The 26,846-nt window shown below is 35.9% G+C and overlaps 4 protein-coding genes across 6 annotated transcripts in view; 1 reads left to right on the top strand and 3 right to left on the bottom strand.

The window, feature by feature from the left end:
* LOC121737761 (complexin) overlaps window positions 1-26,846 on the top strand; it is a 295,632-nt gene that overhangs the window by 178,788 nt on the left and 89,998 nt on the right. For all 3 annotated transcript variants that reach the window (XM_042129452.1, XM_042129451.1, XM_042129453.1), the window contains exon 3: window positions 12,042-12,111. In XM_042129452.1, the coding sequence (XP_041985386.1) occupies window positions 12,057-12,111 (55 nt within the window). In that variant the 5' untranslated portion in view covers window positions 12,042-12,056. The remainder of the gene's footprint in view (window positions 1-12,041; window positions 12,112-26,846) is intronic.
* On the bottom strand, window positions 7,568-8,825 carry LOC121737899 (ATP synthase subunit gamma, mitochondrial-like). Its single transcript, XM_042129632.1, has 2 exons — window positions 8,076-8,825; window positions 7,568-7,615 (listed from the first exon to the last, which is right to left on the bottom strand). The coding sequence occupies exons 1-2, from the start codon at window positions 8,823-8,825 to the stop codon at window positions 7,568-7,570; spliced, it is 798 nt and encodes a 265-aa protein (XP_041985566.1).
* Window positions 17,917-19,499, bottom strand: LOC121737759. The gene is made up of 2 exons (XM_042129449.1): window positions 19,387-19,499; window positions 17,917-18,742 (listed from the first exon to the last, which is right to left on the bottom strand). The coding sequence occupies exons 1-2, from the start codon at window positions 19,438-19,440 to the stop codon at window positions 18,227-18,229; spliced, it is 570 nt and encodes a 189-aa protein (XP_041985383.1). The 5' UTR covers window positions 19,441-19,499; the 3' UTR covers window positions 17,917-18,226.
* LOC121737760 lies at window positions 24,147-25,561 on the bottom strand. The gene is made up of 2 exons (XM_042129450.1): window positions 25,521-25,561; window positions 24,147-24,647 (listed from the first exon to the last, which is right to left on the bottom strand). Exons 1-2 carry the CDS (start codon window positions 25,557-25,559, stop codon window positions 24,201-24,203), a joined length of 486 nt encoding a protein of 161 aa, XP_041985384.1. The 5' UTR covers window positions 25,560-25,561; the 3' UTR covers window positions 24,147-24,200.

Raw genomic sequence — 26,846 nt, 5'->3', positions numbered from 1 at the left:
ATTTAATTAAGTGATGATTTTAGTTGGAGTTAGGGTAGCGGGGTATTTAGTCAAAATACATTCGATAAATTCCACTGCCAACTTATAAATAAACGAAATATGTTATAAATTGCATTATTATATTTTTATTATTATTCAGTTAGTAGATGTTGTAGCCACTCTGCTGAGTATAAAATATTTATTTATTCGTGCAGGAACCGTACATTTTTATATATGTAATTGATTGTACTGTCGGTTCTCGGTGGAAATTCATGTTGAACACTAATAAAACACAATTTTTCGTGCACTTTTTCCACTATATTAAGATATTATTACAACTTTTAACAAATTACACGACCGGTTTCGAAACACCTGATGATGATTTGTTTCGAAACCGGTCGTGTAATTTGTTAAAAGTTGTAATAATATCTTAAGAAGATACACCAGGGGCTAGGGAAATGAAAAAAAAGTACGTGTAGTATCTATAGCTGTCTCCCTTACCTCAAGCCTATACCGCAGAACGCGATAGAGACAACTGCAGAAAATCAACGACTCGTTGTCCCCTGATTCCTTCTCCAAAACTTAACCGATTTAAGTATTTTTTTCATTAAAGATTAATGAAAAGCTTGAGCTGTGTTCCTATGTTTTTTTTTTTTTTGTAAAATCTATCCAAATCTGTTTTCTGGATGTTTAAACACAGCGGATAATCTAGATGGCTAGATTATCCGCTGTGTTTAAACATCCAGAAAACATCTTTGGGTTTTTGAACGTTCATATCTTATTTAATAATTAATTTATGAAAAAAAAGAAAACATAAGGACATTGTATTAGTGGCCGTAGATATTCAGGAAAAAAATTATAACTCTACTAGCATTATCCAGGGAGAAAACAGGGGACAACGTTTGTATGGAAAAAAAGGCGGTGTGGACTCCTCTTAATATAAGTAGTGGAAAAAGTGCACGAAAAATTGTGTTTTATTAGTGCTCGTACATTTTTAAACAGTAAAAACCACATCCTTACCGTGGCCAGGTTACAGGTATCTCCATACTAGATATCACCGAAATCGGTTAAGCTGTTTGGGCATTAACAGACAGACATACAGGCAGGCGGAAAGAGAGACAGACAGACACACTTTCACATTTGTAATATTAGTGAAGATTAAAACATAGGCTACTTTCCAAATTCCGTCTCCTAATAAAATAACCGGCTTTTAACTACTTATATAATAATTTCGCATTTAATTTTTAACTCTGGAAATAAAATAGGCACTTATGTTGAGTGTGGAGTAAACGAGCTCACATTTCGCCTGATACGGCGTGATATCGACCAGAATGGCGGTCGTTTGGTGCCAAATGACAGCACTGATTGACTCAATATTATGGGAAATATATTTTATACTCTGCTTTTAGGGTTCAGTATCTGAAGGGGAATAACGTTAAATTTAAAAAAACAAACCCCGATTAAAAAAAAAGACGGGTTGAGCTCCGGGAGTGCCGGCAGAAGTGAAAACTTGATTATTAACGTTGTGCATTATTTTTTAACCGATTTTTATGAAAATAGATTTTTAAAAAATCGAGTTTTTTAATTAATTAAAACCTTTACAATCGATTAAATTTTTAACCCATTTTTTATGAAAATCGATTTTTAAAAAATCGATTTTTTTTATTAATCGAAACCCTTACAATCGAATAAAAAATATCGACAATCGAAAAAAAACAATCGATTGTTTGATTAATCGATTTCGATGTTACAACACTACTCTCCAACCGTCTTACGGTTTTTCGATCAGCACGAGAATCTGACGCGAGTTTCACAGTTTTTACCCATCCCACAAAAGTGCTCAACGCCGCTAAAGAAGTTTTCACTTCAAAAATTTAATAATATCTAACTTAATTTTTTCAGCTCTGAGCGGGCTGATGTTGATGAACTATAGCTAAGAACACGCTCGATAATTTCAGCCTTCAAACAAAAAAAAAACGATGCTACGATGCCACGGACAGACAGACAAGTCGAACTTATAATACCCCTTTTTATAAGTTTGACGTGTCTGTCTGTCGGTCTGTCTGTCTGTCTGTCTGTCTGTCTGTCTGTCTGTCTGTCTGTCTGTGGCATCGTAGCATCCAAACGGGTGGACCGATTTTGATCTAGTTTTTTTTGTTTGAAAGCTGACTTAATTGAGAGTGTTCGTAGCTATAGTTCATCATCATCAGCCTGCGCCGTGCTGAAAAATCTTGGTTCATCTGGTTCGTGAAGGGCCGATTAGCAACTTGCAGTCGTTTGGTGGGCTTTTTTGCATTCTAGTTCGGGACATTTATAAATATTTACACATTAATGGAATGTTGACCTGATGCTGCAGCATCACCTGGTAATCAATAGGATACCCAACTCCTCACCAACTTAGAGCAATGGTTTCGTGTTTGGGCTCATTTTAATTGCGACAGCTAGTAAGATAACCAATTTATTTTTGCATGCTGCTGCTGCTGCAGCATCAATTGAATTCTATAGGAGCCGAGCCCAAAGTGGAGGTTTCATGTTTGGACTCATATTGACGTCCGTGAATGGTCCTCATCCAAAAGGACATTCCTAGATGGTATTCATTGGGATATAATAATTATTATGATCCTGTTGATAGAAATTACTATAACCATGTCTAGTTTAAAAAGCATGAAATAAAATTAAATTAAGAAATTAAAAAAAAACCCCCGCCAAACAACTTTAAAAAGTAATTAAATAATATATTTTACTGACTTTAAGTTTAAATAATTCCTAAGTGTAAAGTGATATTTTAGTCCATAATTGTTGTCAAGATGTGTCGGGGGACACTTTTTAAACTCCTTTGTATACTATCATGGCAAAGACCAACGTTTATTTCCTCATCTATTATTTATTTATTTATTTAAATGCACAAAACACATTACAATCCCAACTAAACAATTTAATATACATTTAAATGTAAGATCTAGATCGCAACGTAACAAATATGTGCACACATTAAAATTAAAATATTAACATAAAAATAGCACAATTTTTGGTTTTTAACTTCAAGCAATACATTCGAACGTTACTTATTTCACTCATAAGTTGCAGAGGTACATATGCTATGGAGGATGTCTTTGACGATTTTAATATATTTATTACGGTTGTGTTCAAAAATATCCAACTTTAAGCTGTCTTTAGCTAATTCATTATATTTTCTAGCCATACGTGTTAAAGGGTTAAAGTAAGAAATATTATTCTTGTAGACCTGTAAAGCAAATAAATTCGTACGATGAGCTCTACGTGCACTAAACTTGGTATTTAAGCTAATTTCAGATAGTCATTCCGACGAATCAACAATATTATGCACAATTTAATAGAGGAACAATAAGTCAAAAAATATGCGTCTATTTTCAAGGGTCTCTATTTTGAAATGCATAAGCCTGTCATGGTAATTTAAATTTGATCGACCGGGAAAATGGCGATAGCAAATGATTTTAAGAAATTTTCTCTGGACACGTTCAATGTCCTCTATATGTATTTTGTAATTAGGGGACCATATAGGGTTTCCATATTCTAACGTAGTTCTTACAAGAGCGGAAAATAAGTATAAGGCTTTTTAAACTCCTTTGTATTCCTTAAAACAAATCCCTGGAGTTGGTTAGCCTTGCTAGTAATATATTCATAATGTGCCCTAAATGACAATTTATCATCAAAAAGGATTCCTAAGTCCTTAACCACAGTTACACGATTTAATGTTTGACCATTAAAAGCGTAGCTCCAAGTAATTTTGTTCCTTTTTAGGGTAAACGATATAACTGAACACTTATTAGTGTTTAAGTACGTACAATTTTTAATGCACCAGTTTGAAATGGCATTAATATCTCTTTGAAGAGCTAAGCAGTCTTCTGTTTTCGATATCAAAGCGAAAATTTTCAAATCATCGGCGTACAAGAGGCAGTTACAGCATAACATTTTAATCAAGTCATTGATAAATATTACAAAAAGGAGAGGCCCAATATGAGATCCCTGGGGCACTCCTAACGTTACAGTAGTAGATGAAGAAGAAGTAAAACCCTTAAGTGCGACTAACTGACTCCTGTTAATAAGGTATGAACATATCCATCTATATAAATTACCATGTATCCCTTAAGACGCTAGTTTATCACAGAGCAGGTGATGGTTGACTTTGTCAAATGCCTTAGAAAAATCTGTGTAAATAGAGTCTACTTGACCTCCCACAGAGAACGCTTTACATAGATAATTTTTGTATTCTAATAAATTAGTAACTGTCGAGCGACCCTTAACAAAACCATGCTGCTTGGGTGAAATAAGTGGTTTTATATGATTATAAATGTGATAATGGACTAAGGATTCAAATAATTTTGCAAAACATGAGAGAATACTTATGGGCCTATAATTTTCGCAGTTTGACTTATCACCGTTTTTATATATAGGGATAACATGTGCGATTTTCCACCGGTCAGGAAAGATACCACTTTCTAGAGATTTATTATAAATTATGGATAAGGGAACTGATACCTCTTTTCCAATAAGCTTTATAAAAGAAGGAGGTAATAGATCAGGACCAGCTCCCTTACTAGAATCTAAATTTTTTTATTTTCATTATTACATCTTTAAGGTCAATTGATAAATGGGACAACGTTTTTATATAAGATAAACATACAAATTTTCATCATAATAGGACAAGCCCTTTTAGGCGAGTTTGGTGTTTGGCAACAAACAACGTGACAACAGAGTACTAACACGAGAATTTTATATCCATACTTAATATTATAAATGCGAAAGTGTGTCTGTCTGCTTCCTATTCACGCCCAAACCGCTGAACTGATTTTTCTGAAATTTGGTATGGAGATACTTTGAGTCCCGGAAAAGGGCATAAGACACTTTTTATCCCGGAAAAATGTACGGTTCCCGCGCGATAAACGAATTTTGGTACAACAGATTTGTGGGCGTCATCTAAGTACATATTTTATAAGATTTTTTCCAATATTATTATTATACTTTGATACAGACCCCTCGTCGTTTGCTAACATCAAAAATGCATTAAAGGAAATCCCCGAGCGAGTGTAAATATGAACCGTAATGTGTACACAATAAAGTGCTTTCTCGATTGAACGAGGTCGGATTATTGTTGTTTATATTATACTTACTTTTGATTGCTACAGTTTAGGGTTCTGTATTCAACAGTATAGAATTCCGTATACAAAGGATAGATGACCATAATATTAGTGAGATGTCTACCCATCCTTCAACAGGCTTATACCTCCTTAACCTTAACAGAATATGGCGTTATTAATTTCTGTATGAAATTCAAAGTATGGTGACCATTTTTTTTTGTCAGAGCGGGACATTAACAAATCCAACTACCCCTGCAATTTCCAATTGTCCAATTACCTCCAATTACCCCCATTAAAAAAAGTTACTCTTTCAGAGTGAACTCTCCACAGGGGACTCGTGAGTTATGCACACCCCAAAGAAGCAGCTTTCTGCCAAGGAAAGAACAATTACGGAAAATGAATGGGATAAGCGAATAAAAATTGCGGGCAACGTCTAGTATGTTACCTGTGTCTCATATCTACAGGGTGTAACAAAACTAAGTGATAATACTTTAGGGTGTGTATGTGTTCCTTGTAGAGAGTTCATTGTAAAAGTAGCAGCGCTGAAAGACCAACTTTTTTTTTCACTTTTGTATGAGCAAGCGCCCCAGCGTCACGAGTTTCCCCATACAAAAGTGAAAAAAAAATTTTGGTCTTTCAGCGCTGCTACTTTCACAGTATTATTAGATTCTAGACGGCATCGTCGATAATATACGGAAGGTTTAAGAAAAATGCAATTTTTCACCGAATATAATATAATAAATCACAAAGGTATACTTATTTGATTACTGTTTAATAGTCTGCGTTTCTATATAATGCGAAAATGTGTATATCTGCGGGGCTAAAATGGTCGCTTAGTTGAATCATACAATGAATCATTTACGATTCATTTTTAAACTTCTCTTAACGTGCAATTCATTTAATGATTCGTACTAAGCAATTCATTTGTTTGACATTTTTCTATGAAAAGTCGTAAAAATCAGAATCATCAAATGTTACTTTAAACGTCATCTTTGATCTTAGAACTATTCTTATGTCGTAATACAATATAGAAATTGTTTAACTCATAGACTTAATATTTATATACGACAGTATAATATATTAAGTCTATGGTTTAACTAAAGAAATTTAAAATCACAAAGTCGGTTTCAAAACTTTGAAGTTTGTATACAAACATGACTAAAGTAAAAAATGTTGCCAGCATATAGCATGGCTTCATAACGTTATCGATTACTAGAAAAATTACCGTTACGTACCGTTATTTTTATAAGGATAGCTTAACGATATCTAGTAGGTAACATAACATTTAAATATAGTTAAAAAATGCCGTTATTATTACCGGTAAAAATATCGTTATTTTCTGGTATGCGACGTTGCCAGTTTGACGCGACACCTTTCATTTAAATATTGCTCGTAATATCGTCGCTGAATTGATTGAGAGGAATTGCTAAAAGTTACCATTTTAGCCCCGCTGGCTTAAACGGCTGAACCGATGAAGATGAAATTTAATATGAGTATACTTTGCGAGATGGGAATGGACATAGTTTTTATTGCCGAAAATGAACTGTTGTATTATGATAAACTTGAGTTTACAGCCTGGCAGGCAGACAGACAGAAAGTCTTTAAGGTCTTGGCTAGCAGAGGCCCTAAGGGTGGGTTGCACCAGAGGCGTGGTTAAAGTTAAAGTTATGGTCAAAGTTATGGTTACAGTTAAGGCTAACTTTAACTTCCTTAACTTTGATCACAGAATTTGACAGATGACAGCTGCTCCGACAAGGCTTGAAATGAACGTGGGCGCCCCCGCTGCTGGTAACGGAGAACTGTCAAAAATGGCGTTATTTTACGATGACAGCGTTAGTTCCTTTTTTCGCCACGTTCATTCAAAGCCTTGTCGAGCTCAAGGTAATGGTTAAATATGGCGTCCATTTTTGACTTTAACCAAAGATTTGACATTTTGCATTAGTTAAAGTTAAAGTTAAGGTTTTTTTTTTATTATTTTTTCCTCCCACTAACATTATCAGGGCTTGTTAATTCACATAATACAATTCTCCCAAATACATTTCCTGTTTACGACCTACTTATGAATAATTTAAAATTGCCAGTTATATTACAATGTTCAAATTAATACTTAATTAGAAATAAAATTTCTAAAATTAATACAATATCAATAGTAAAAACTCAATAAAACAGTGGTACGATCCAAAAACTATCCTAATATCACAGCTGTTAACCTATCAATAGAACCTAATTAGTATCACAGATTATAATATTGCTATTTCTCTTATTAACTACACCCACGATCGTCCTGCAAAAAGCTAGGAAGATGTCCCGCTTTTTCCCCCCCATGATGGATGGCAGATTCTCACCCGTTATCGATGTGCCCAATTTTTGTTCAATATCGTATCTATTGCTAGCAAAAATTGGACACTCGAGTAGCAGGTGAGGAACCGTCTCCTCGACTCTGGGCTGACACAGACACGACGGATCGTCCTTCAGTATCTGTTCAAGTAGAAGGCGAATCCGCCGTGACCGGTCAGTATCTGCGTGGTGTAAGGTGTAATGTCTATCTTTTTGACTATTTTGTATACAGCAGCAGCGCTTGGGAAAAAGAGAAATCCTCTCTTAAAATGCGCTTGACGAATGACACAGGACACAGATCGTAGTCGGGTCTCCTTCTCAACCCCAGGGCGGCTTCTTTGGCTAACTCGTCAACTCTCTCATTCCCCCTCAACCCAGCGTGCGCCTTTATCCAAAACAAGGAAATCTCCCGCCTCTGCAATGCAGCTTTTCGGAGAGCCGCCCTTGTTTGCACAGCTAGGGGATGAGGGGAATTAAGGGTGACCGCCTGAAGAGCCGACCTGGAGTCGCTCAGGATACCGACCTTCACCTCTCCACTCTTGCAGGCTATAGTTACAGCTCTTTGGAGCGCTAGAAGTTCGGCCTGGTAGACGGTGCAATACGGCGACAAAGCAAGCTTGACGGCCTTAGTCTCGGCTTCACCCTTCCATACGGAGAGTGCGGCTCCAACTCGGCCTTCAATCCTGCTGCCGTCCGTATAGATCCTATGGACGTGTCTTTTAATGTCAGGGTGAGCTTGTCAATCATTTCTCCGGCGTTCTTGGAGGCGTTGTCCATAGCTGTCATCCTGGAGGATTGTTCACAGCAGGCGCCTTCCTTCAGAGCGTAGAACAACATGGAGGAGAGGGAGAACTCCATGTAGGACTGGAGGACGTCGGAGTCGAGAGAGTCGTACACAGCCAGCTTGTGAGCGTTCTCAATCGCCTTCCTGCTGAACAGAGGCAGATCGTCCTGGGCGTAGGACACGACAGACTTGAACTTGTTATAGATGATTTTGCCAGATCCAAAGTCGTAGCCAGAGGTCAGGATGGCGTTGGCCAGCTGAGCTGCATCCAGGAAAGTTGGCGGCAAACAACCAATCTCATTAGCTACACTAATAATGTGTTTCCCGTACAAACGTTGCAGGATACCCCTGGACTTGTCACCAACACAGATGACCTTGATGTTCTCCGTACCGGGCTCGTTCAAACGGTTGCGGATAACCTTCGACACACCAGTGTGCACCGCACCGCACAGACCTCTGTCCGAGGTCATGGCAATATAGAGCTGCTTGGGCTCATCCTCAGGGGCGGCAACCTCAGCCCTTACGTAAAAATGGATGGCACCCTCTCCGTATGGGCGGGCGGCCTTCAAATCACGTTCAGCACGAGTGTACTTAGCAGCTGACACCATATAGTTAAGGTTTTAACGTTGTTCGTGGCGGCCGAAAAGGAAGATCTTCCGACCGAGCGAGATAGCATATTCGGTCAGGGCGAAGCCCACTGACGTCATTTCAGACGTTGTATATATCTTGCCGTTCTCCGAAACTTCGATAGCGCGATGCAGGAATGTTAGGCGAATTGTGGGTACCGCCACAAGGTTACAGTTATAGTTAAAGTAAGTTGGTGCAACCCACTCTAAGTTAGTCATGTTTTATTACCCTATGGGTACGGAACCCCACAGATTAGCAAGATTTAGGTGATGGTGCCTAAAACAATGCCGAAAAAGTCTCAATAGCAAAGTTAAAACTTTGAACGATTTGTTTTTTTTTCTTTCTTTCTTTTTTAACACCTAGAGGTGTCGTCCTTTGTAAGTAAGCGTTAATTACTTAAGCGCTTTTGTTGTTTTGTTGTAAGAAAATAAAGAAAAACTCCCATTGAGAAAATTCTTTGACCCGAAGTTTTGTCGCTTGAGGTACGTATTACATCTTACAGGTATTTTTTAAATGACTTGTACCCTTATGTGTCCATACTAATATTATAAATGCGAAAGTGTGTCTGTCCGTCTGTTACAATTTCACGCCCAAACCGCTGAACCAATATTGATGAAATTTGGCATGGAGATACTTTGAATCCCGGGCAAGGACATAGAATACTTTTTGTCCTGCAAGAATGTACGGTGTCCACGGGATAAACTAATTTCTGCGCAACGGACGACGACGGTTAGTTAGACCTTCAAAACTGGATAAAATCCTAAAATAACTGGGACTGAAACTCCATAGTTGCTGATCGTTCTTTTATCTATAAAGGTCATGAACAGGTGAACTTTCAGCTTTTATAAATTGATAAAAGTCTGACTGTCGCTTGCTCTCTACGGTCGGTATCTGTCGTTTGAAGTTTGTGTATGAGAATACGATTTTGTTGGAACAAACTGGATGGAAACAGGAAAGAATCTTTATTATTTTTGGATTAAAAAAGCCTCGAGGTTTTTAAATGTTTATTTATTTATTTATTTATAAATTCTTTATTTGCATTATAAACAATATAAAATAACAAAAACAACATTAGGCAAGGAACATAGCAAATAGGCGGCCTTACCGCTTTCAGCGGTTTCTTCCAGGCAACCAAAATATGGTGGCAGAAAATAATGTTAAAGTGCTAAACTTAAACAAAGAAAAAAATATATCCTCATATAAATGTTGTGGGTGGGTATCGCAGACACAATAGATTTTCAATTGTTATGCGGCAGCCGGCTGCCGCTTTGGGATTGATGGGTTGTTTTTGAGCGCGTCATTTTTTTTCTCCCTGTTGTTTTTCTTTATATTATGCCTGTCAAATATTTTTCATAAGATAACCTACTTCACTTAGAAATAAATATGCATTATTCTCAGCATAACTCCTTTGTAAAGTTTTCTTTTTAACTCCTAAGATTTTTCAACAAACTGTAAAGATATGCGCTTGTTTCAAAGAATTTAAAATATTTTTCAAGTTGTGCTTTCTCATTCTCATTTTATATTTGTGTTTACTTTCAACTTTTCGTAATAATATTTGTATTTTACCACTTTGTGGGTTTTAAGTGTTGTTCTTTTATGCTTCTTCTTTTGTGAGCTACCACTAACTTATTCAATAAAAATTTGATACTATTTTTTTAGTAAACTTATATTAGTTAAAAAGTAGCGGGTCACATTTCGCTTTTACAAGAAAATTACTAATATCATCACGAAACTTTTTAGCGTGAAGAAGCGTGGTTAAAGTTAAAGTAATGGTCAAAGTTATGGTTATAATTAAGGCTAATTTAACTTTGACCACAGAATTTAACAGTAAAGACGTTGCTGGTCCGACAAGGCTTTATAAGAACGTGGGCGGGGGCGCTGCTGGTAAAGAAGAACTGTCAAAAATGGCGTTTTTGTATGATGACAGCGTTAGTTCCTTTTTTCGCCACGTGCATTTAAAGCCTTGTTGAGTTCTATGGTTGTGGTTAAATATGGCGTCTTGATGGCGTCCATTTTTAACTTTAACCAAAGATTTGACATTTTGCATTGTAGTTAAAGTTATAGTTAAAGTAAGTTGGTGCAACCCAACCTAAGAAAATAACTATATTTTAACACTAACATTAAAAAAAATTTAAATGCATTGAAAACCAATATTTAAAACACGATACACAAATTTTAATTAACATGCTAGCCTGACATAGCATTGTGATCAATATATCAAAGCGACACATGGATCGTATCTCTCAACAGCTCAATAACAATTTAGCTCGCTATCTGCTCATATAACATGCTCAATAAGCTACAACGATGTAAGCCGAGCTTATGAGCTAAATCATAAGTGTATCGGGGTAATAAGGTATGAAATTAATCACAGATTTGGGACCCGATTTTCAAGCGTCGAATTCCGTTTCGATTGCGATCGCGGGTTCTTGGAAATCTATTGTTATTCTATTGTTGTCGCGGTCACCGGTATCCTTATGGGGCTTGAATCATAAAGTTAATATACCTAGCGGAATAGAGAAACAAAGGCCTGAGCAAGAGAGATGTCACTATCAGTAACACTGCGTGGTAAAATGAGACGTGTGATACATGACAGCAGCACTCTTATTTGACGTCCAGTCGGCACGTGCCGCACGTTGACAATTTAATCTTATAGAAATCATGTTCAATCATGCTTGTGTAAACACATACGTACACATATTTTACACACAGATGAAACCAATTTCGGTTTCGTTTGACAGCTCGAGATTGTTGCTCTATTCCGCTAGGTATATTAACTTTATGGCTTGAATAGGTTAAAAGAAAATATAAATTTAGTACTGTTTCTTATTAATTTATCGATAAGTACTAAATGTTGTACATTATTTAAACAATTTTATTTGTCATGCTTCTTTAATGCAGTATTCTAGTATTAATTTTATATTCTTTTTCTCTCTAAAACAATATACAAGAATATTAATTTTATTGTTTTTGTTATCAAAGTATTTTTCTCATAAGTAATAAGCGCCATCTAGTGTTGACGAAGCAAACGCTGCTATGGTGAAGCCTCCGTGATAGTTTCGTCTCCACCCGATAGATGGCAGCACATTACTACATGAAATTTTTTTCCGCTTGGAGTTTTGCGAAATAATTTAATCATAATTAATTGTTTTTATTATTTAAATACAATTTTCTTAAATATGATAATTTTGTTTCAGATAAAATAAATCAAAATGGCGGCGTTCGTGGCGAAACAGATGGTGGGGAACAAACTGAGCGCCGTTAAAGGTAAGGTGTTTAGATATAGAAGGGGATTGAGACAAACCATGTCTATTGAAGATCCATTACTGCAAAACTTATTTTCACACTAGTTTTTATTATTCGTAGCACTAAAGGCAGAACGAGCATAGACAGTATTATTGGCTCGACGTTTGACTACGTTTCTGTCAATATTCTGATATGACGTGTGCAACATGACGGACTGTGATCGGATTGTTTACTGTGTGTGCTAGTATCGCCCTCTGCTCCCACCTTTGCATAATATACCCTGTTGATGTATTCAGTACCTACCAAAAACATATCTGTTAAACGGCCTAGTTCCTATCGCCCTTTTATAAATTTCGAAATTTACATTAAGTATATGGAATTGTAAAAAAGTGAGGAAGCAAAAATTTGCTTTTTCTCTAATAAGTTTTTGTGTTAGTGATCTGATTTGATCACAGCTTAGCTTAATATTATTATTAGTTACTAGCTATTTGACCGAGCTTCGCTCGGTATTCGATAAAACACAAATAAAATGACATTTTCTAAAAATGATTCCTAGCTAGATCGATTTATCGCCCCCGAAACCCCCTATATACTAAATTTTACATGAAAATCGTTGGAGCCGATTCCGAGATTCCAATTATATACATATATACAGTGTGTAACAAAAACTAGTGATAATACTTTAGGGTGTGTACATGTTCCTTGTAGAGAGTTCACTGTGAAAGTAGCAGCTCTGAAAGACGAACATTTTTCTTCACTTTTGTAAGGCCCGAGCGCCACGGGTATCCCCATACAAAAGTGAAAAAAAATTTTGGTCTTTCAGCGCTGCTACTTTCACAGTGAACTCTCTACAAGGAACACGTACACACCCTAAAGTATTATCACTTGTTTCTGTTACACCCTGTATATATAGTGGTCGAACATACAAAAATAAAATAAAAATAAAAAAATATATCCACAGCCGAATATATTATAACCTCATCGTTTTTTTGGAAGTCGGTTAATAAAAAATAACAACAATCCATTTTTAATTTGACAACAGACTTCAACCATACACAAAAGAGTATAATTCGTATGTTGCTATAATATAGGTTTGTCATTTAAAAAGATGGTAGTGTGCGCATCATTGTAGTGTGTGTAATGTTTTATTTGTTAAAAAAATGTGTGTTAAAAGCATAATTTCAAAATAATAATATGAGCTCGATGCACTCCTTCACCATATAAACTATAACTGTGCAAAATTTCATTCACCTACGTTTCTGGTACGTTTTTCGTACGCGTATTATTATATATTTAGTTAGATACTTATAACATGTCATGTTAACTTTAACATGTATAATTTTATTATAAAATTAGTAGGTATAATATTAAGCTATGCACTATACAGATTACAGGCTGACAATACTGAAGTCATAAGTTCGTGATATTCTCTTATTGTGCCAATAATCTCCCTGTTGTGATATTGCTGACATGTGAGTTGTGACTTGTGAGAGTTGTGAGACGTACTATCTGAGTAATATAATATTCATAGGCAGATGCCGGAATACGTTATTTGGTCGGGTTATATCAATGTTAGTTGTACCACAGAGTAGATAATAGTACAAGGTTGTACAGAAGAAGAAATTTATTTGAACGAAATACTAATCTTATATCTTTAAACGAGCAATTGTATATATGTCGCAGCCGACTGGTTTAAATAGCCGTTCAATCAAACAGCTAGCCCTTTGACTGAACAACGCCATTCATATATATCATATATATGGTGATTTTGGTTTTATATGAAGCATCCTAAGCATATGCTACCAAAACGCAAGATTTTGCACCAAGGTATACTATGGTTCCGAAGATACTAAGAGAACTCCGGATTCCTTATAGATACACGTTTGGGGGTTTAGGCGTTGTTTTAAGAACTGAAAGCATATGCTACTATGCAAATTACATTCATCATCATCATCATCATCACTACCATGTCAGGGTCACCAATGTCACAACTCACATGGTTGTATATTATGGATTCAATATACACACAACACCATAAAATCATAAAATATCATCAGTCATCACGTTACTTAACTACTCAGCCACGGATACCGAAGGGGGTGACGGGGGGGGGGGGGGGGGGGGGGGGGGGGGCGCAGCCCCCCGCCAAAACAAAAACAAACACAATCCAGAAAGTCCAAAAGTAGGTTAGGTTAGAACTTAGACCAGAACACCCAGATATAGGAGCCCCGCGTAGCGGAGCTCCGTCGACTTTCTTTGTAGTAGTTTGTCAAATAAATTGGGGTAGGTTTGTAAACATTTACCAAGATTAAGATAATATTAAGGGGTTGAAGTATTTTCGCCATACTAACGAGGGTCACATTTCGGCTTTTTTTTACTGTAAATGTAGCTTTGTAGTGTGAAGCGAATTAGACTCTAATTATTATTATTAGACTTATAAAATTTATGTAGCGGCTTTTTGAAGGTATGGGAAAATGTACAAACTCGATATTTGGCTCATCTGATTGGTAAGTCTGCTGACCCCTGGCCTTGCGGCCAGCACGTGTTTACGGTTCACTTCGATTTTTTTAAATGTATTGTTTAAAATTATCTACCTGATATTTGTGAGCACGTCTGACTCTTAACAAATTGTATCTAATAAGAATTAAGATACGTAGAATATTAAATATACTTACGCGATGGTTAGTAGGTAACTAAAAAGAGTGAAATTATTATTTTTAACAAAAAATACTAATTTCACTCTTTAAAAAGCCTATAAAAAGTGTATCTGTCTCTATGTGTGTATGTCTTTTACTTTATATATTTTATACTAATTAATAATGAGTATGATGTAAGTAAAAAGTAAATAATACTAATGCCTCGGTCTCATTATATTCCGGTTCATTGTTATCGGTGCATTTAATCTTCGTCCCAAGATGATTTCCCGAAGGGCGGCCTTTTAAAATATAGGAAATATAAAATAAGGCAATATACAAGTGATCCCGTGAGACAGTATTAATAGATGTTTTGATTGAAAATCCAGAGGAGTGACAAGTGCGTTTATGATCAACTAGAGCTAGCTATTACCGTTCTTGAGTTACATCCTGGAGACAGGTCTGACGGACAGACATCGCAGTCTCAGTAATATGGTTTTTACCCTTTTGGTACGGAACTCTAAAATGGTTTATTATTCGCAATATCAAAGTTATGTTAAGTGCCCAAACCTTACGGTGGAGTTTCATTTGCAATAATCGATTGGTATTTGACTAAGTACCCAATCTACAGATATTTTAATGATAGGTATGGGCCAAATTATATAAAAACAAAGAAAAATATTTAATATTCATCATAACATTGTGTGTAAAGTGTAAACAGAAAACCCGTTCGTGCTGCGGTCCACACCGCGCGGACATCGGATATCGCGATTACAAACACAATGTCAACATTAAACATGGATACTTCACCATTATAATTATTAATCTATACCAATAATATTATAAACTAGCCGTCCCGGTGAACTTCGTGTCACTTTAAAACCTTCCCTGGACTTCTACGAATATTTTAAGACTAAAATCAGCCCAATCCGTCCAGCCGTTTTCGAGTTTTAGCGCGACTAGCGCATTTGAAAATCCATTTTTATATATATAGATGCGAAACTGTGTCTGTCTGTTTGCTCTTCACGCCCAAACCGCTGAACCGATTTTGATGAAGGGTATGGAGATATTTTGAGACCCGGGAAAGGATATTTTTTATCCCGGAAACATGTACGGTTCCCGAGCAATACATGAATTTCGGCGCGACGGAGTTGTATGCAATTTGGGTTGCACTAACTTATTTTAACCATAACTGTAACTTTAACTATATTAACTACAATGCAAAATGTCAAAAATGGACGCCATATTTAACCCCTTCAGCTCGACAAGGCTTTAAATGAACGTGGCGTTAAAGCACAGAATAGATAATAGTACAAGGTTAAAGTTAAAGTTAAGGCAACTATATCCATAACTTTGACCATAACTTTAACCACGTCTCTGGTGCAAACCACCCATAATTACAAGTATACCTACTGACTGGTCCGGAAAAAGTTGTTTTGCCTTTTGTTTGGCTCACTTTGGTTCATGGTTGACTACCCACAATTTTATATTTTACTGTCATTAAAATAAACATTGTTTTATTTCTGAATAGATTTTAAGAAAATGCTTTCAGAATATTGATACTACGGTGCCTACCACCGGTTCGGGAACTAACCCGGCGAGAAGAGCCGGCGTAAGAAACTCGCAAATTAAAAAGTAAAGCATTATAAAACTTTATTACATTGCCATATTATGTACAAAAGTAGATTCATCTTGCCACTTTACTACAATAATAAATAGAAGTTATTCAATATTCATTACATATTGCTTCCTAATAACAAAATACATAATTCTTAACATAATAGGTATGCTCGTCAACAAAAATGTTTTCTTTATCCTTCTTACAAATAAAAATATTACACAGCGGTAAAAGCCTCTTGGGTCTTGACATACAAGGGCAGAAAACTAATACTTCTTAGATTTAACTGCTATGTTAATTATTATTAGTAAGATGGTAATTACTATATCAAAATAGTAAACAATATTTTTTATTAGTTTGCTCTTTTTTAAGTTTAATAATTATATTAACTTATCTTAGCTTTTAAAGCTGCGTCACACCGAGACCTTTGTCCAAATCAACTAATAATAACAAGTTAAGGCCCCCCTATACGGAGAGGCCGATCGTTCTAATCGGTCTTATCGCAGGCCGACCTGACCGGTCTTTTGCAAAAACACGGAAACGTACTATTGAAATTGATTAATCAGTAGATGACGGATCTATATTATGTGGTCAGGTTATGATACATGAATGTTAATCGTGATATTTTGGCTAGCTTTGACATAACACAATCGATCCGTCAGCTGCAGAATCAAATCTATGTTAAATCTAATCCTATTTGGTCGATCTGCCATCGGCATCGGTAACGAATAACGATTAGCCTCTCTGTATAATATGAGGATTGACTATTTGTAAATGTCACCGTCAAACTGTTATAAAAACCGTAAGTATAGTGGATTGTAATTTGTAGGTTGAATATTGCTAAGTGTTTAATATTGGAATAGACAGGTTTCTAATGATTTTGAATTAATTTAATATATCTGACAGTTTTAGACTGGGTTGCACCAACTAACTTTAACTTTAACCTTAACTATAACCGGAAAAATTGACAGATGTCGTATGAGAATATGGGGTGTTTGGACGCCGTATTTAACTTTAACTTTACCCACGCCTCTGGTGCAACCCAGTCTTAGAATAAGTTTTATAAATTGTCGTGGAGGCTAGTTAAATCTGATTAAATACATGGTTTTAACGATAAATAACTTACACATAGTCAACGAATATGATGTTAATTAACAAACTTAAACATACCATTTTAGGTTATTCGTTATGAGCCAAAATTTAACTTTAGCATCCACAACATCTATCTAGTCTAAAATTGTGAGGTATTTTAAACACGAAATCCATTTAAATGACTAATATGTAGTCTCTTTGTATAACAACACTTAGCTTTATTACATTCTACTCGTAATGGTACTAAAAGGGGTGACAGACGTGCGAGTAAGTACGCGGACTTATGGCTCGACGATCTTAACCCGTCGATCGTGGAAAAACGTGTCTCGGTCACCGGTGACCGTATGGGGCTTGATTAATTAATCGCCTTTTAAGTCAGCAAAGAGCCGCGAGCCGCGGGCCGCCAACCGCGAGCCTGGGGGCATGGTTATCCAGTGTGAGCGATTCTCGTGTGTCACCGACGCGAGTCGAGTAAGTTCGCGAACTTAAAACCCGCGTGCTTTAAGTTTGTACGTCTATCAGGCCTTTTAGGCCTTGATTTATACGTGTCCGCCCGAATACGTGGTTAGGCGGCTAAACCGCGAAATCACAAGGAACTCAAGGAAGTACGCGACCGCGCCGCTATTTAAATAAATCGTCACATACATTTGCTTGTGATCTCGCGGTGCAGCGGCCAAAACGCTCGTTCGAGCGGACGTATATAAATCCAATCTTACTATTCGACGATGAAATTTAGGTGCATGTCACTATAAAATCTACGATAATTTATATCTATCTAGAAGTATAAAAATCCCTATGAACATTTGACAGCTCTCTTCCTTAGACTCAAGAAGAATTCTTCTACCGTCTCGCTGGATAGATACTTCTCTTCTAATCTTCTGTACCTGTCTGCTCTCCTCCAGATGTCTTCTTCTATATTCAGCGGAGAGAATTTGAAAGACCATTTCGCGTTATTGGACACGTCCTTGTCTTTCGTCCAAGGCGTAGATGTTCTTGTCAACCTTGTGTCTTTCGTGGCGACGTTTGACCAAGGAATAGAAGATGCGTCTTTCGCGTCTTTTATCCAGGCACCTCCAGTTCTTGCGTCTTTTGTTTTACACACGTCCTTTGTTTTAGTGCCCGCGTCTTTTGTTTTAGTGCTCACGTCTTTTCGTACTGTCGTGTTTGCTAGGGGAGATGACATACTTATGTCGCTTGTGTCCACAATGGCTACATCTAGACACTTGCATTTGAGGCCCATGCAGCGGTCGCAGTGGTCTACGTGAAGGAGGGCCCCTAGCTCGTCCTTTATCCTTTGGAGGTTGATAACCTGGAATTTAATATTGGAATATCACTGCATAGTTTACAAGATAAGAGGGTGAAAAAATAAAAAAGTAAAAAAAATCGGCGTTATTACTAAACTACTAGATGACATTGTACTATCAGAGAAGTTGATTCCTAGCCAGATGAGGGACCTACGTAGTTTGGTCACGTTACGTCAAACCCAGCCGACAGATCACAATTAACATTGAATTGACATGATCCAACCGAATGACGTTGGTCTGTCAACTGCCTAGGAATCAATTTCCTCGATGGTACATTTTACTAGGATAAAAAAATCCACAGCCGAACATATAACCTCCTCGATTTTTGGAAGTCGGTTAAAAAGTATCCAAGTCCTTTGCCGAGACTCAAAGTATCCCAAAAGTATCCCCATACCATAGAGGAATAAATATACAAATTTCAGCAAAATCGGTTCAACGGTTTGGGCGTGAAGAGGTAACAGACAGACAGACACTTTCGCATTTATAATATTAGTATGAATATGTATATTTTTATTACTTGAGGAGCTAAAACTAGACTAATCTAACTTAGAAGTTAGACGACATGCAAGGATGAGTAAGTAACTAATTACTTTTAATCCTAGTACCTATGTACTTAACTAATAAAATAATAACAAAAGTCTTAACTTACCAGTTGTATTTCAGGGTTCTTATAATAAAAAGCACTTTCATATTTTGTATACATTTTGTAGATTAACTTATAAAATAAAACTTCTCCAATATTCAGCCGTTGCACAATGTTTCGTTAAATTAATGTAGGGTAGATGTGATTTTTTAATGAATTGACAAGTTAGATGTCACAGATTATAAAGATTTAGGCAAACGACCAATAGACAAGACCATAGACAAGAGTAAAGTTAGCAAGATTTTTTTTTAATTATTTATTTATAGGTCTACCATGATCTGATGGCAATTTTTGACAGCAGATTTTCAAAAAATATCCTTAATCATTGGATAAATTTTTATATTTGCATGTTTCACACACAGAATCAGCCGCTATAAGAAAAATAAAGGATCAAAATGTTTTATTCCAACTACCCCGGCATTGCTAGAGTCCATTTATTTTCTCACTTTTTGCCATTAGATTCTGGTAGACCTATAGTTTATAATTAGTTTTGTGAAAATAAATGTTTTGAGTTATTTCTCCTACCTGTGGTTATTTTTACAGTAACAATATTTAAAAGCCGTGACTTCATCTAATAGTGCGCTTATTTTTTAACAATAGAAAATGACAACATTGTCTAATAAACTTCTTCATAACTTTATGTACAGTTTTAAATACTGTACCTACAAGTTTTGTTTCAAGTAGGCATGATCTTATTGTTCTCTAACTTAGTATGACTCACCAGTAGGTAAGAACTTTTCATTTCAAAAGTAGGCAGTAGCTTACTTTGAGTGTATTAAGCTAAAAGAAACCTCTATGCTTACAGTAAGTTATAGGTGAAAAATGACAAAAATCAAAATTGACCAACCATTGCTAAATCTGTTCAACGGTTTGGGTGTGAAATCTCTTCACACCCAAACCGTTGAACCGATTTAGTTCAAACCGTTGAACAGACAGACAGACAAACACTTTCCCATATATAATAAGGGATATTGTTAAATGCACATCAGAATAATTTCTCAGTACACTAGGTAACTCTGCTAATTAACTGAATACATACCAGAAAAACTAATGCTGATCAAAAAAAAACAATTGATTAACTGAACATGCCTAAAAAACTTAAGTCCTACCTAAATAAAGTAATTGGAATGCCAGACTGTTCACCTGTGTCTGGCACGTTGCCAGGTCTGTGGTATGCCAGTTCTGGCTTCTGGCACACTTGGCACTCTTGGCTCATACACTAATACTTAGATGTAGTGCCTGTGATATTACAGCCCTAGTAAACATTCAATTATTATTAAGAAAACCTTACCAAGAAAATCCTAAGGGTCAGTGCAGACAGACGCAAGTCGCAACGCACTTAAAAATAAGCTTTATTCAGTTATGTATTTAGTTTTTACTTTTTTTTATGAAATAAGGTGGCAAACGAGCAAACGGGTCACCTGATGGAAAGCAACTTCCGTCGCCCATGGACACTCGCAGCATCAGAAGTTGAAGCAGAAGCACCACTTTTTAGTGGGAATAGGGTAATAGGGGAGGGTAGGGATGGAAAGGGAAGGGAATAGGGGAGGGTAGGGAAGGGAAGGGAATAGGGCAGGGTAGGGAAGGAAATAGGGTAGGGGATTGGGCCTCCGGTAAACTTACTCACTCGGCGAAACACAGCGCAAGCGCTGTTTTACGCCGGTTTTCTGTGAGAAAGTGGTATATCTCCGGTCAAGCTGGCCCATTCGTGCCGAAGCATGGCTCTCCCACATCTAAATTGTTTGTCCATGTTTTATGTTTGTGTTCGCATATCCCCGAAACTACAAGTCTGATTTAAATGATTCTTTTTTTTTGTTGTACTAGGTATTGTTCAACTTAGGTAATACTGTAAGTTTCATCAAAATCGGTTCAGTAGTTTTTGAGATAGGGAATTTCAATTCTGAATTACGTACAATTTTTAAATCGGTTTTATCTTTTTAAAATACTATTACATAGCAGAAAGTACTTAAACAATATGACAATAGAGTTGTATATGCTTTGACGATACATGACGCGTCGCTTTGACTCCGCCCCTGTGTCAGTTCAACCAAGTTGTACCTACTGAAGCATAAATTCAGTTTCTTGGCAATTTAACCCATTTACTGCAACCGTACTCAATTGGGCACGCTAAAAATCTCTGTCTAAACAGTTGGATGAAATTGTTCGCCTGTCAGAAATATTTATTTTAAATGTTAAAACCATAAAATATCTGAATTTTAATGACTAAATTCTAGAAATGAAAAACTTTTTATATCTAATGTTATTACTTATTTATTAACATAACTTATTATAATTCATTATGATACATCCATTTAATTCTATAATATGATACAATATCAGAACTGAAGACGTTTGTGGATGAAGTAGCTACTTAAATATTTTAATTGTTATTTTTTTTTTCAGAAAGCACCGTGAAAATTATTATTAGTTAGCCACTGCAACGACTTACGTCCTTGTATAAACACCGGAACAAATAACATTATAATAATACTGATGATAACGATCAAGTCGTCTTTTGGACTTTTTTATTGATTATAAATTTAGCATTATTAAAATTTTATTTCTTTGTAAGGTAAAATTTTGCCATGTTTTTTTCTTTTCACTTGCACTGTTGATAGTTATTAAAAAATCAATCCACCACTCTATTGAAAATATAAACTGCAATCAAAAAACTACAAACTGGGTCCGTCTAGTTAATAACTCTAAAGAATGACAATATGATGATGATAATGATACAGAAAAGGAAAATGGCGGACGCACACACACACTCAGTGAGTGACTGTAGTGATATGTAGTAGCCGGTCCTAGGTTCGACTCTCGATCGTGGCACTGGTCTATTGTTGGCGATAAACTGGAGGGTGTAGCTGATATCTCTATAGTTTTCCTCCTCGCACGGTATGCAAACTTGGATACTGTTGTCTCGCTTCATCGGCAATTCTGGAGTGTAGTCCTAAAAAATAAAGAATGCGTCAAACAAAATAATGCATAACTACTTTTCATTAAAATAAAAAAACGACAGAAAGTGCTGCCTTAAAACAGAATGCCAAAATTGCCGAAAGGTTTTTGTATTCAGTATTAACAGGTTGCCAAGTGATATGGGATAAATATTTTTCTTTTTTTGAACGAATGTCCAACTCAATGTTTTAGAGTAAATGATAAATTGCCGAAAGGTATTAACAAGCAACCTGTTAATATCCCGTATTTTAGAGTAAATGATAAAAATAAACATAATATAATTATTTTATTCAAGACAATTTATCTACGAATAATAAAAACTAAGGAAGACAACTGTGTCAAAAAATTATTGACCCTAAAGGTAAAAGGACCAACGTTATAGTTAATGAAAACGTAAAAAATTAAAAAGCTGACTTACCATAATTTCAGGACGAGGTAAGATAATATCTGTGCTCTTGTTTTCAACAATCATTTTGTACTAACAACTTTGCACTCCAAAGTTTCGACTAGAAATGAATTTCTGCCAAAACATGTCAAAAATATTAACTACGCATGGAAAAATTTACCTGAAGTTTAATCATGCAATATACAACCTTAACACAAGAGGACAAGGGTCATATTATTAATTTAGCTGACTTATCAGTGGGTACGAGGGTATTATAAGGGTTTTATTGTTTTAGGAGCTTATTTATTACTATAGAGATCAAAAAGGTTTAGTTTTAAACTAATAAAGTGTTTTAAACTTAAATAACTGAGTAGGTAAGTAAAGTAAGGCATTGTGGTAATTACAAGAATAGATAAAATACCCAAAACGCGTTTTATAGTTTCCGAGTAGTTTTACCGTCTACTATGCTAAAAATGTTTGTTATCTTTAGTAATAATTATAGTAATCATTAGCTACTTTGAACATGACAAGAAACTTTCAAATGTAATTACTGATAATATAAAATTTTAAAATATGTACTTACATTTTTTGATAGCACATCTTTAATCAGCGTCAATATTTAATTATTACAAGTATTTTCTGTTCTTCGCGTGGTTTTTTAATAATACTTGCATTACAACTAGTGATAACGAAACTCCTCTTAAAATTAAATCTTTATTTAGTTCTCAATATTATAACATTATCTAGTATTTAGACATTAGAATATGGTATTCGGACATTAAAAAAAAATAACTAAGTAGGTGTTCACAGCTCACGCACTCGCAAAAGCCAAATCAAAAACATATAAATAGCTTAAAATAATATAATCTAGCGTCAAAATTTGTATCATTACTGAAAAAAAATCAAATATTATGTACTAAGTAGGTACATGTTTAGGTACGAAGTTTCTTGTACCAAATTACATGCACTAAGTTTAACTCTTAGGTAAGTAGCTAAAACTCTCAATGGTACCAAAATGGTCAATATGATTATTGTAACAATAAATTTTTTAACGGCTTTATTATTAAACGAAGATTAAGACAGAACCATCTACATAATATTATTATGTTGATATTTTCTTTGTCTTGCACGTTGAAAGCTACCTCTTTTAGTCCTCTCTCAATATTTGTTTATTGATAAGGCCTTAAAATGTCATAAATTAAAAGTTTAAAAATATCTAGTTTAAGTATTTAAATTACAAGTAAAATCATTCGTTAATAGCTTCTAAAATAAATATTTTTAATAAAATATCTTAATATCTATAGTCTATGATATCTATGATGTTACAATATAAACTATTAAAATATGTGTGTCAAAGTATTTAAAATATTTTACTACTACTTGATTTAATATTTTCAAATTAAAAATATAATCGTTCACTCTTACATCTCTTAAGTCTTAAGTCATAATAAAAATACATTCACTACAAGTATTATTAACATTATATTCCACGTTGTTTTTTCAAGTTGCTGTGTAAAGACATTTTTGGCGGAGCCTTTAGTAAGTACTCATTTGAGGACGTCGTTTTCAATATCGCCCTACTAGAACATTTCGGTTTTACGTACTCTTTTATGTACGGCTTCTGTGTGTTCCCATTTGGGTACAGTTTCGGGGCCACACCGTTTGTATGCGATTTCTGGACGTTATCGTTTGGGGTCAACCCACTTGGCTTCTCTATGGGCCCATACGGGGACGTATACTCGAGCGGGTACGGGCGATCGTTGTACCCGTTGTACCTGAACAGGGGCGTGCGTGTCGTCTGTAGCCTGACCCTATTTAGGGACAGCAAGTCAGAGGCGCTCAACCCGTGGTACGCGAGGTACAGCGTCAGCGCGCAGCGGCAGACTGGTTGACGACACCTGACGCATTTTCTTTTCTGTGTGTATTGCTGTAAAAATAGTTATTTAGATGTAGACTATTTTGTATAACTTAAAAATTGTAAGTAGTATAAAAAGTGTAGTGTTGATATGGCACATTGTGCATAGAATTATTAGATAAGAAGTTTCGAAGATAGTGTCTGGGATATGGTTATTATGACTAGAAGTGATTAAGACGTCTACTATGAACACTTAGCCTTTTTTGCTTGGTTTGGAGTTATAAGAAAGGATAATGATTTTGGCAGTCTTTATTTTGTACAATTTGCACAGATTCGTACTAAATTCAATGCCAATAATTATATTTTTACCATAATGACTAAATTGTACGTGGGAGAGCCATGCTTCGGCACGAATGGGCCGGCTCGACCGGAGAAATACCACGTCCTCACAGAAAACCGGCGTGAAACAGCGCTTGCGCTGTGTTTCGCCGAGTGAGTGAGTTTACCGGAGGCCCAATCCCCTACCCTATTCCCTTCCATACCCTCCCCAATTCCTTTCCCTTCCCTACCCTCCCCTATTACCCTATTCCCTATTAAAAGGCCGGCAACGCACCTGCAGCTCTCTGATGCTGCGAGTGTCCATGGGCGACGGAAGTTGCTTTCCATCAGGTGACCCGTTTGCTCGTTTGCCCCCTTATATCATAAAAAAAAAATTACATTTTTGACTTCGCCGAAAAGATCAATAAGAAAAATATAAACAGACGAATTTATAACCTCCTCCTTTTTGGAATTCGGTTAATAATTAATTTGAGTACAGAATTTGCGACTTTAATTCATTGTTGAATCTTGAGTGAATCTTGAGTGAAGTGACTATGTATATTCTTACAAGATTTACACTTAGATAATAGTTTTACTTATGTATCAACATGTTATTAAGTTTCATACCATGATAAAGTTTGGACTATAATACTTTTTAGTGTTCATTTCAACAACATTGTTCCCAAATACACAGCACTTTCATTATAATATTTTCAATGGAAGACACAAATTAAAATTCACAAAAGAACTAGCAGAAATACATAAAACAAACCACAATAATTATTAGTAGATAATAGGTGTGGGTACTTTAATTTTTTTAATGTTTTCTATCGATGCAAGTATAGCTGTCAAAAAAGAGTAGACGCCGTTCATCATTTTGAAATCACATAAAAAACATGAAAACCTTATTAAATCGAGATAAAAATGTGCAAGGTGATAATATTTAAAGTATATAAGCGGTCTCTGTGAAAATACAAAGAGAAAAAACCACCTTTTGAGTGGGATTTCGTTCAGAAAATTTTGTACTGCGTCTACTCTTTATTGACAGACTGTAGTCTGTAGTTCATAATTTATTTACATTATAATCTGTGGTGTATACTGTAAAACGTTTGCCTGTGGATGTGGTTGTGTTGTGATTGAGTCAATGGGTGGTCTTCCAATAAATATAGGTCTACCAGGATCTGATGGCGGATGTCAGATTTTCAAAAAATATCCTTGCTTATCATTGGATAAAATTTTATATTACATGTTTCACACAGAATCAGCCGCTAAAGGAAAAAAAGGATCAAAATGTTTTATTCCAATTACCCCGGTATTGCTAGATTTACTGCCCATGGGCGCCCATGGTGCGAATACTATTTTTCTCCTAGAGGGAGCCGGAAAACGGCAACATCGGTAAGCGCACCGGGACGAAAGTTGAGAAAAACCTCCGGGCGGTAAACGCCAACTTTCGTCCCGCTGCGCTTACCGATGTTGCCGTTTTCCGGCTCTGTCGAGGAGAAAAATAGTATACGGTACGCACCATAGGCAAGTATTACCTACACGCATCAATATTTGATATTATCATGATTCTAGTATCACGCGATTCACAAGTGTACTGTGATAATGCAATTCGGCCTATTGCACCATCAATATTATCGCGGAATCCTGATAATAATATTGATGCGTGTAACACCTGCCATGGACAGTAAATAAGAAAGTCTCAGATCACATGTAATTGTTGGCCGAGGCGAATTCTGATTTTCCTGCCCTAGGTGCGTAATATACTATTTCCAAACCTAGATAAATAAAAGAACCCAGTCTGTATTAAGGCCATACCATGAGCAAACGACCTTGACCATACATTTGCCGGGCCGCGTTGCCGATATCGAGGGAAAATCCTATTTCTTTTCTTATCTTAGTTGAAATCAAAAAAATCAAAATCATTTTATTTGCTTAGGAATATGGTACAAT

Source organism: Aricia agestis, chromosome 21 (assembly GCF_905147365.1).
Source record: "Aricia agestis chromosome 21, ilAriAges1.1, whole genome shotgun sequence".
Taxonomy (NCBI): domain Eukaryota; kingdom Metazoa; phylum Arthropoda; class Insecta; order Lepidoptera; family Lycaenidae; genus Aricia; species Aricia agestis.
Note: the sequence above shows the minus strand (reverse complement) of the source record. Positions and strands in the feature narration are given on the sequence as shown.

Excerpts from the sequence above, each read along its gene's own strand:
- LOC121737899 (XM_042129632.1), bottom strand. The coding sequence starts at position 8,825 with ATGGTGTCAGCTGCTAAGTACACTCGTGCTGAACGTGATTTGAAGGCC. Across the intron at positions 7,616-8,075 it reads CGCACTCTCCGTATGGAAGG|ATACTGACCGGTCACGGCGG; the intron begins GTGAAGCCGAGA and ends TACACCACGCAG.
- LOC121737759 (XM_042129449.1), bottom strand. The coding sequence starts at position 19,440 with ATGTATACAAAATATGAAAGTGCTTTTTATTATAAGAACCCTGAAATA. Across the intron at positions 18,743-19,386 it reads AGAACCCTGAAATACAACTG|GTTATCAACCTCCAAAGGAT; the intron begins GTAAGTTAAGAC and ends ATTAAATTCCAG.
- LOC121737760 (XM_042129450.1), bottom strand. The coding sequence starts at position 25,559 with ATGAACACTAAAAAGTATTATAGTCCAAACTTTATCATG. Across the intron at positions 24,648-25,520 it reads ATAGTCCAAACTTTATCATG|CAATACACACAGAAAAGAAA; the intron begins GTATGAAACTTA and ends CTATTTTTACAG.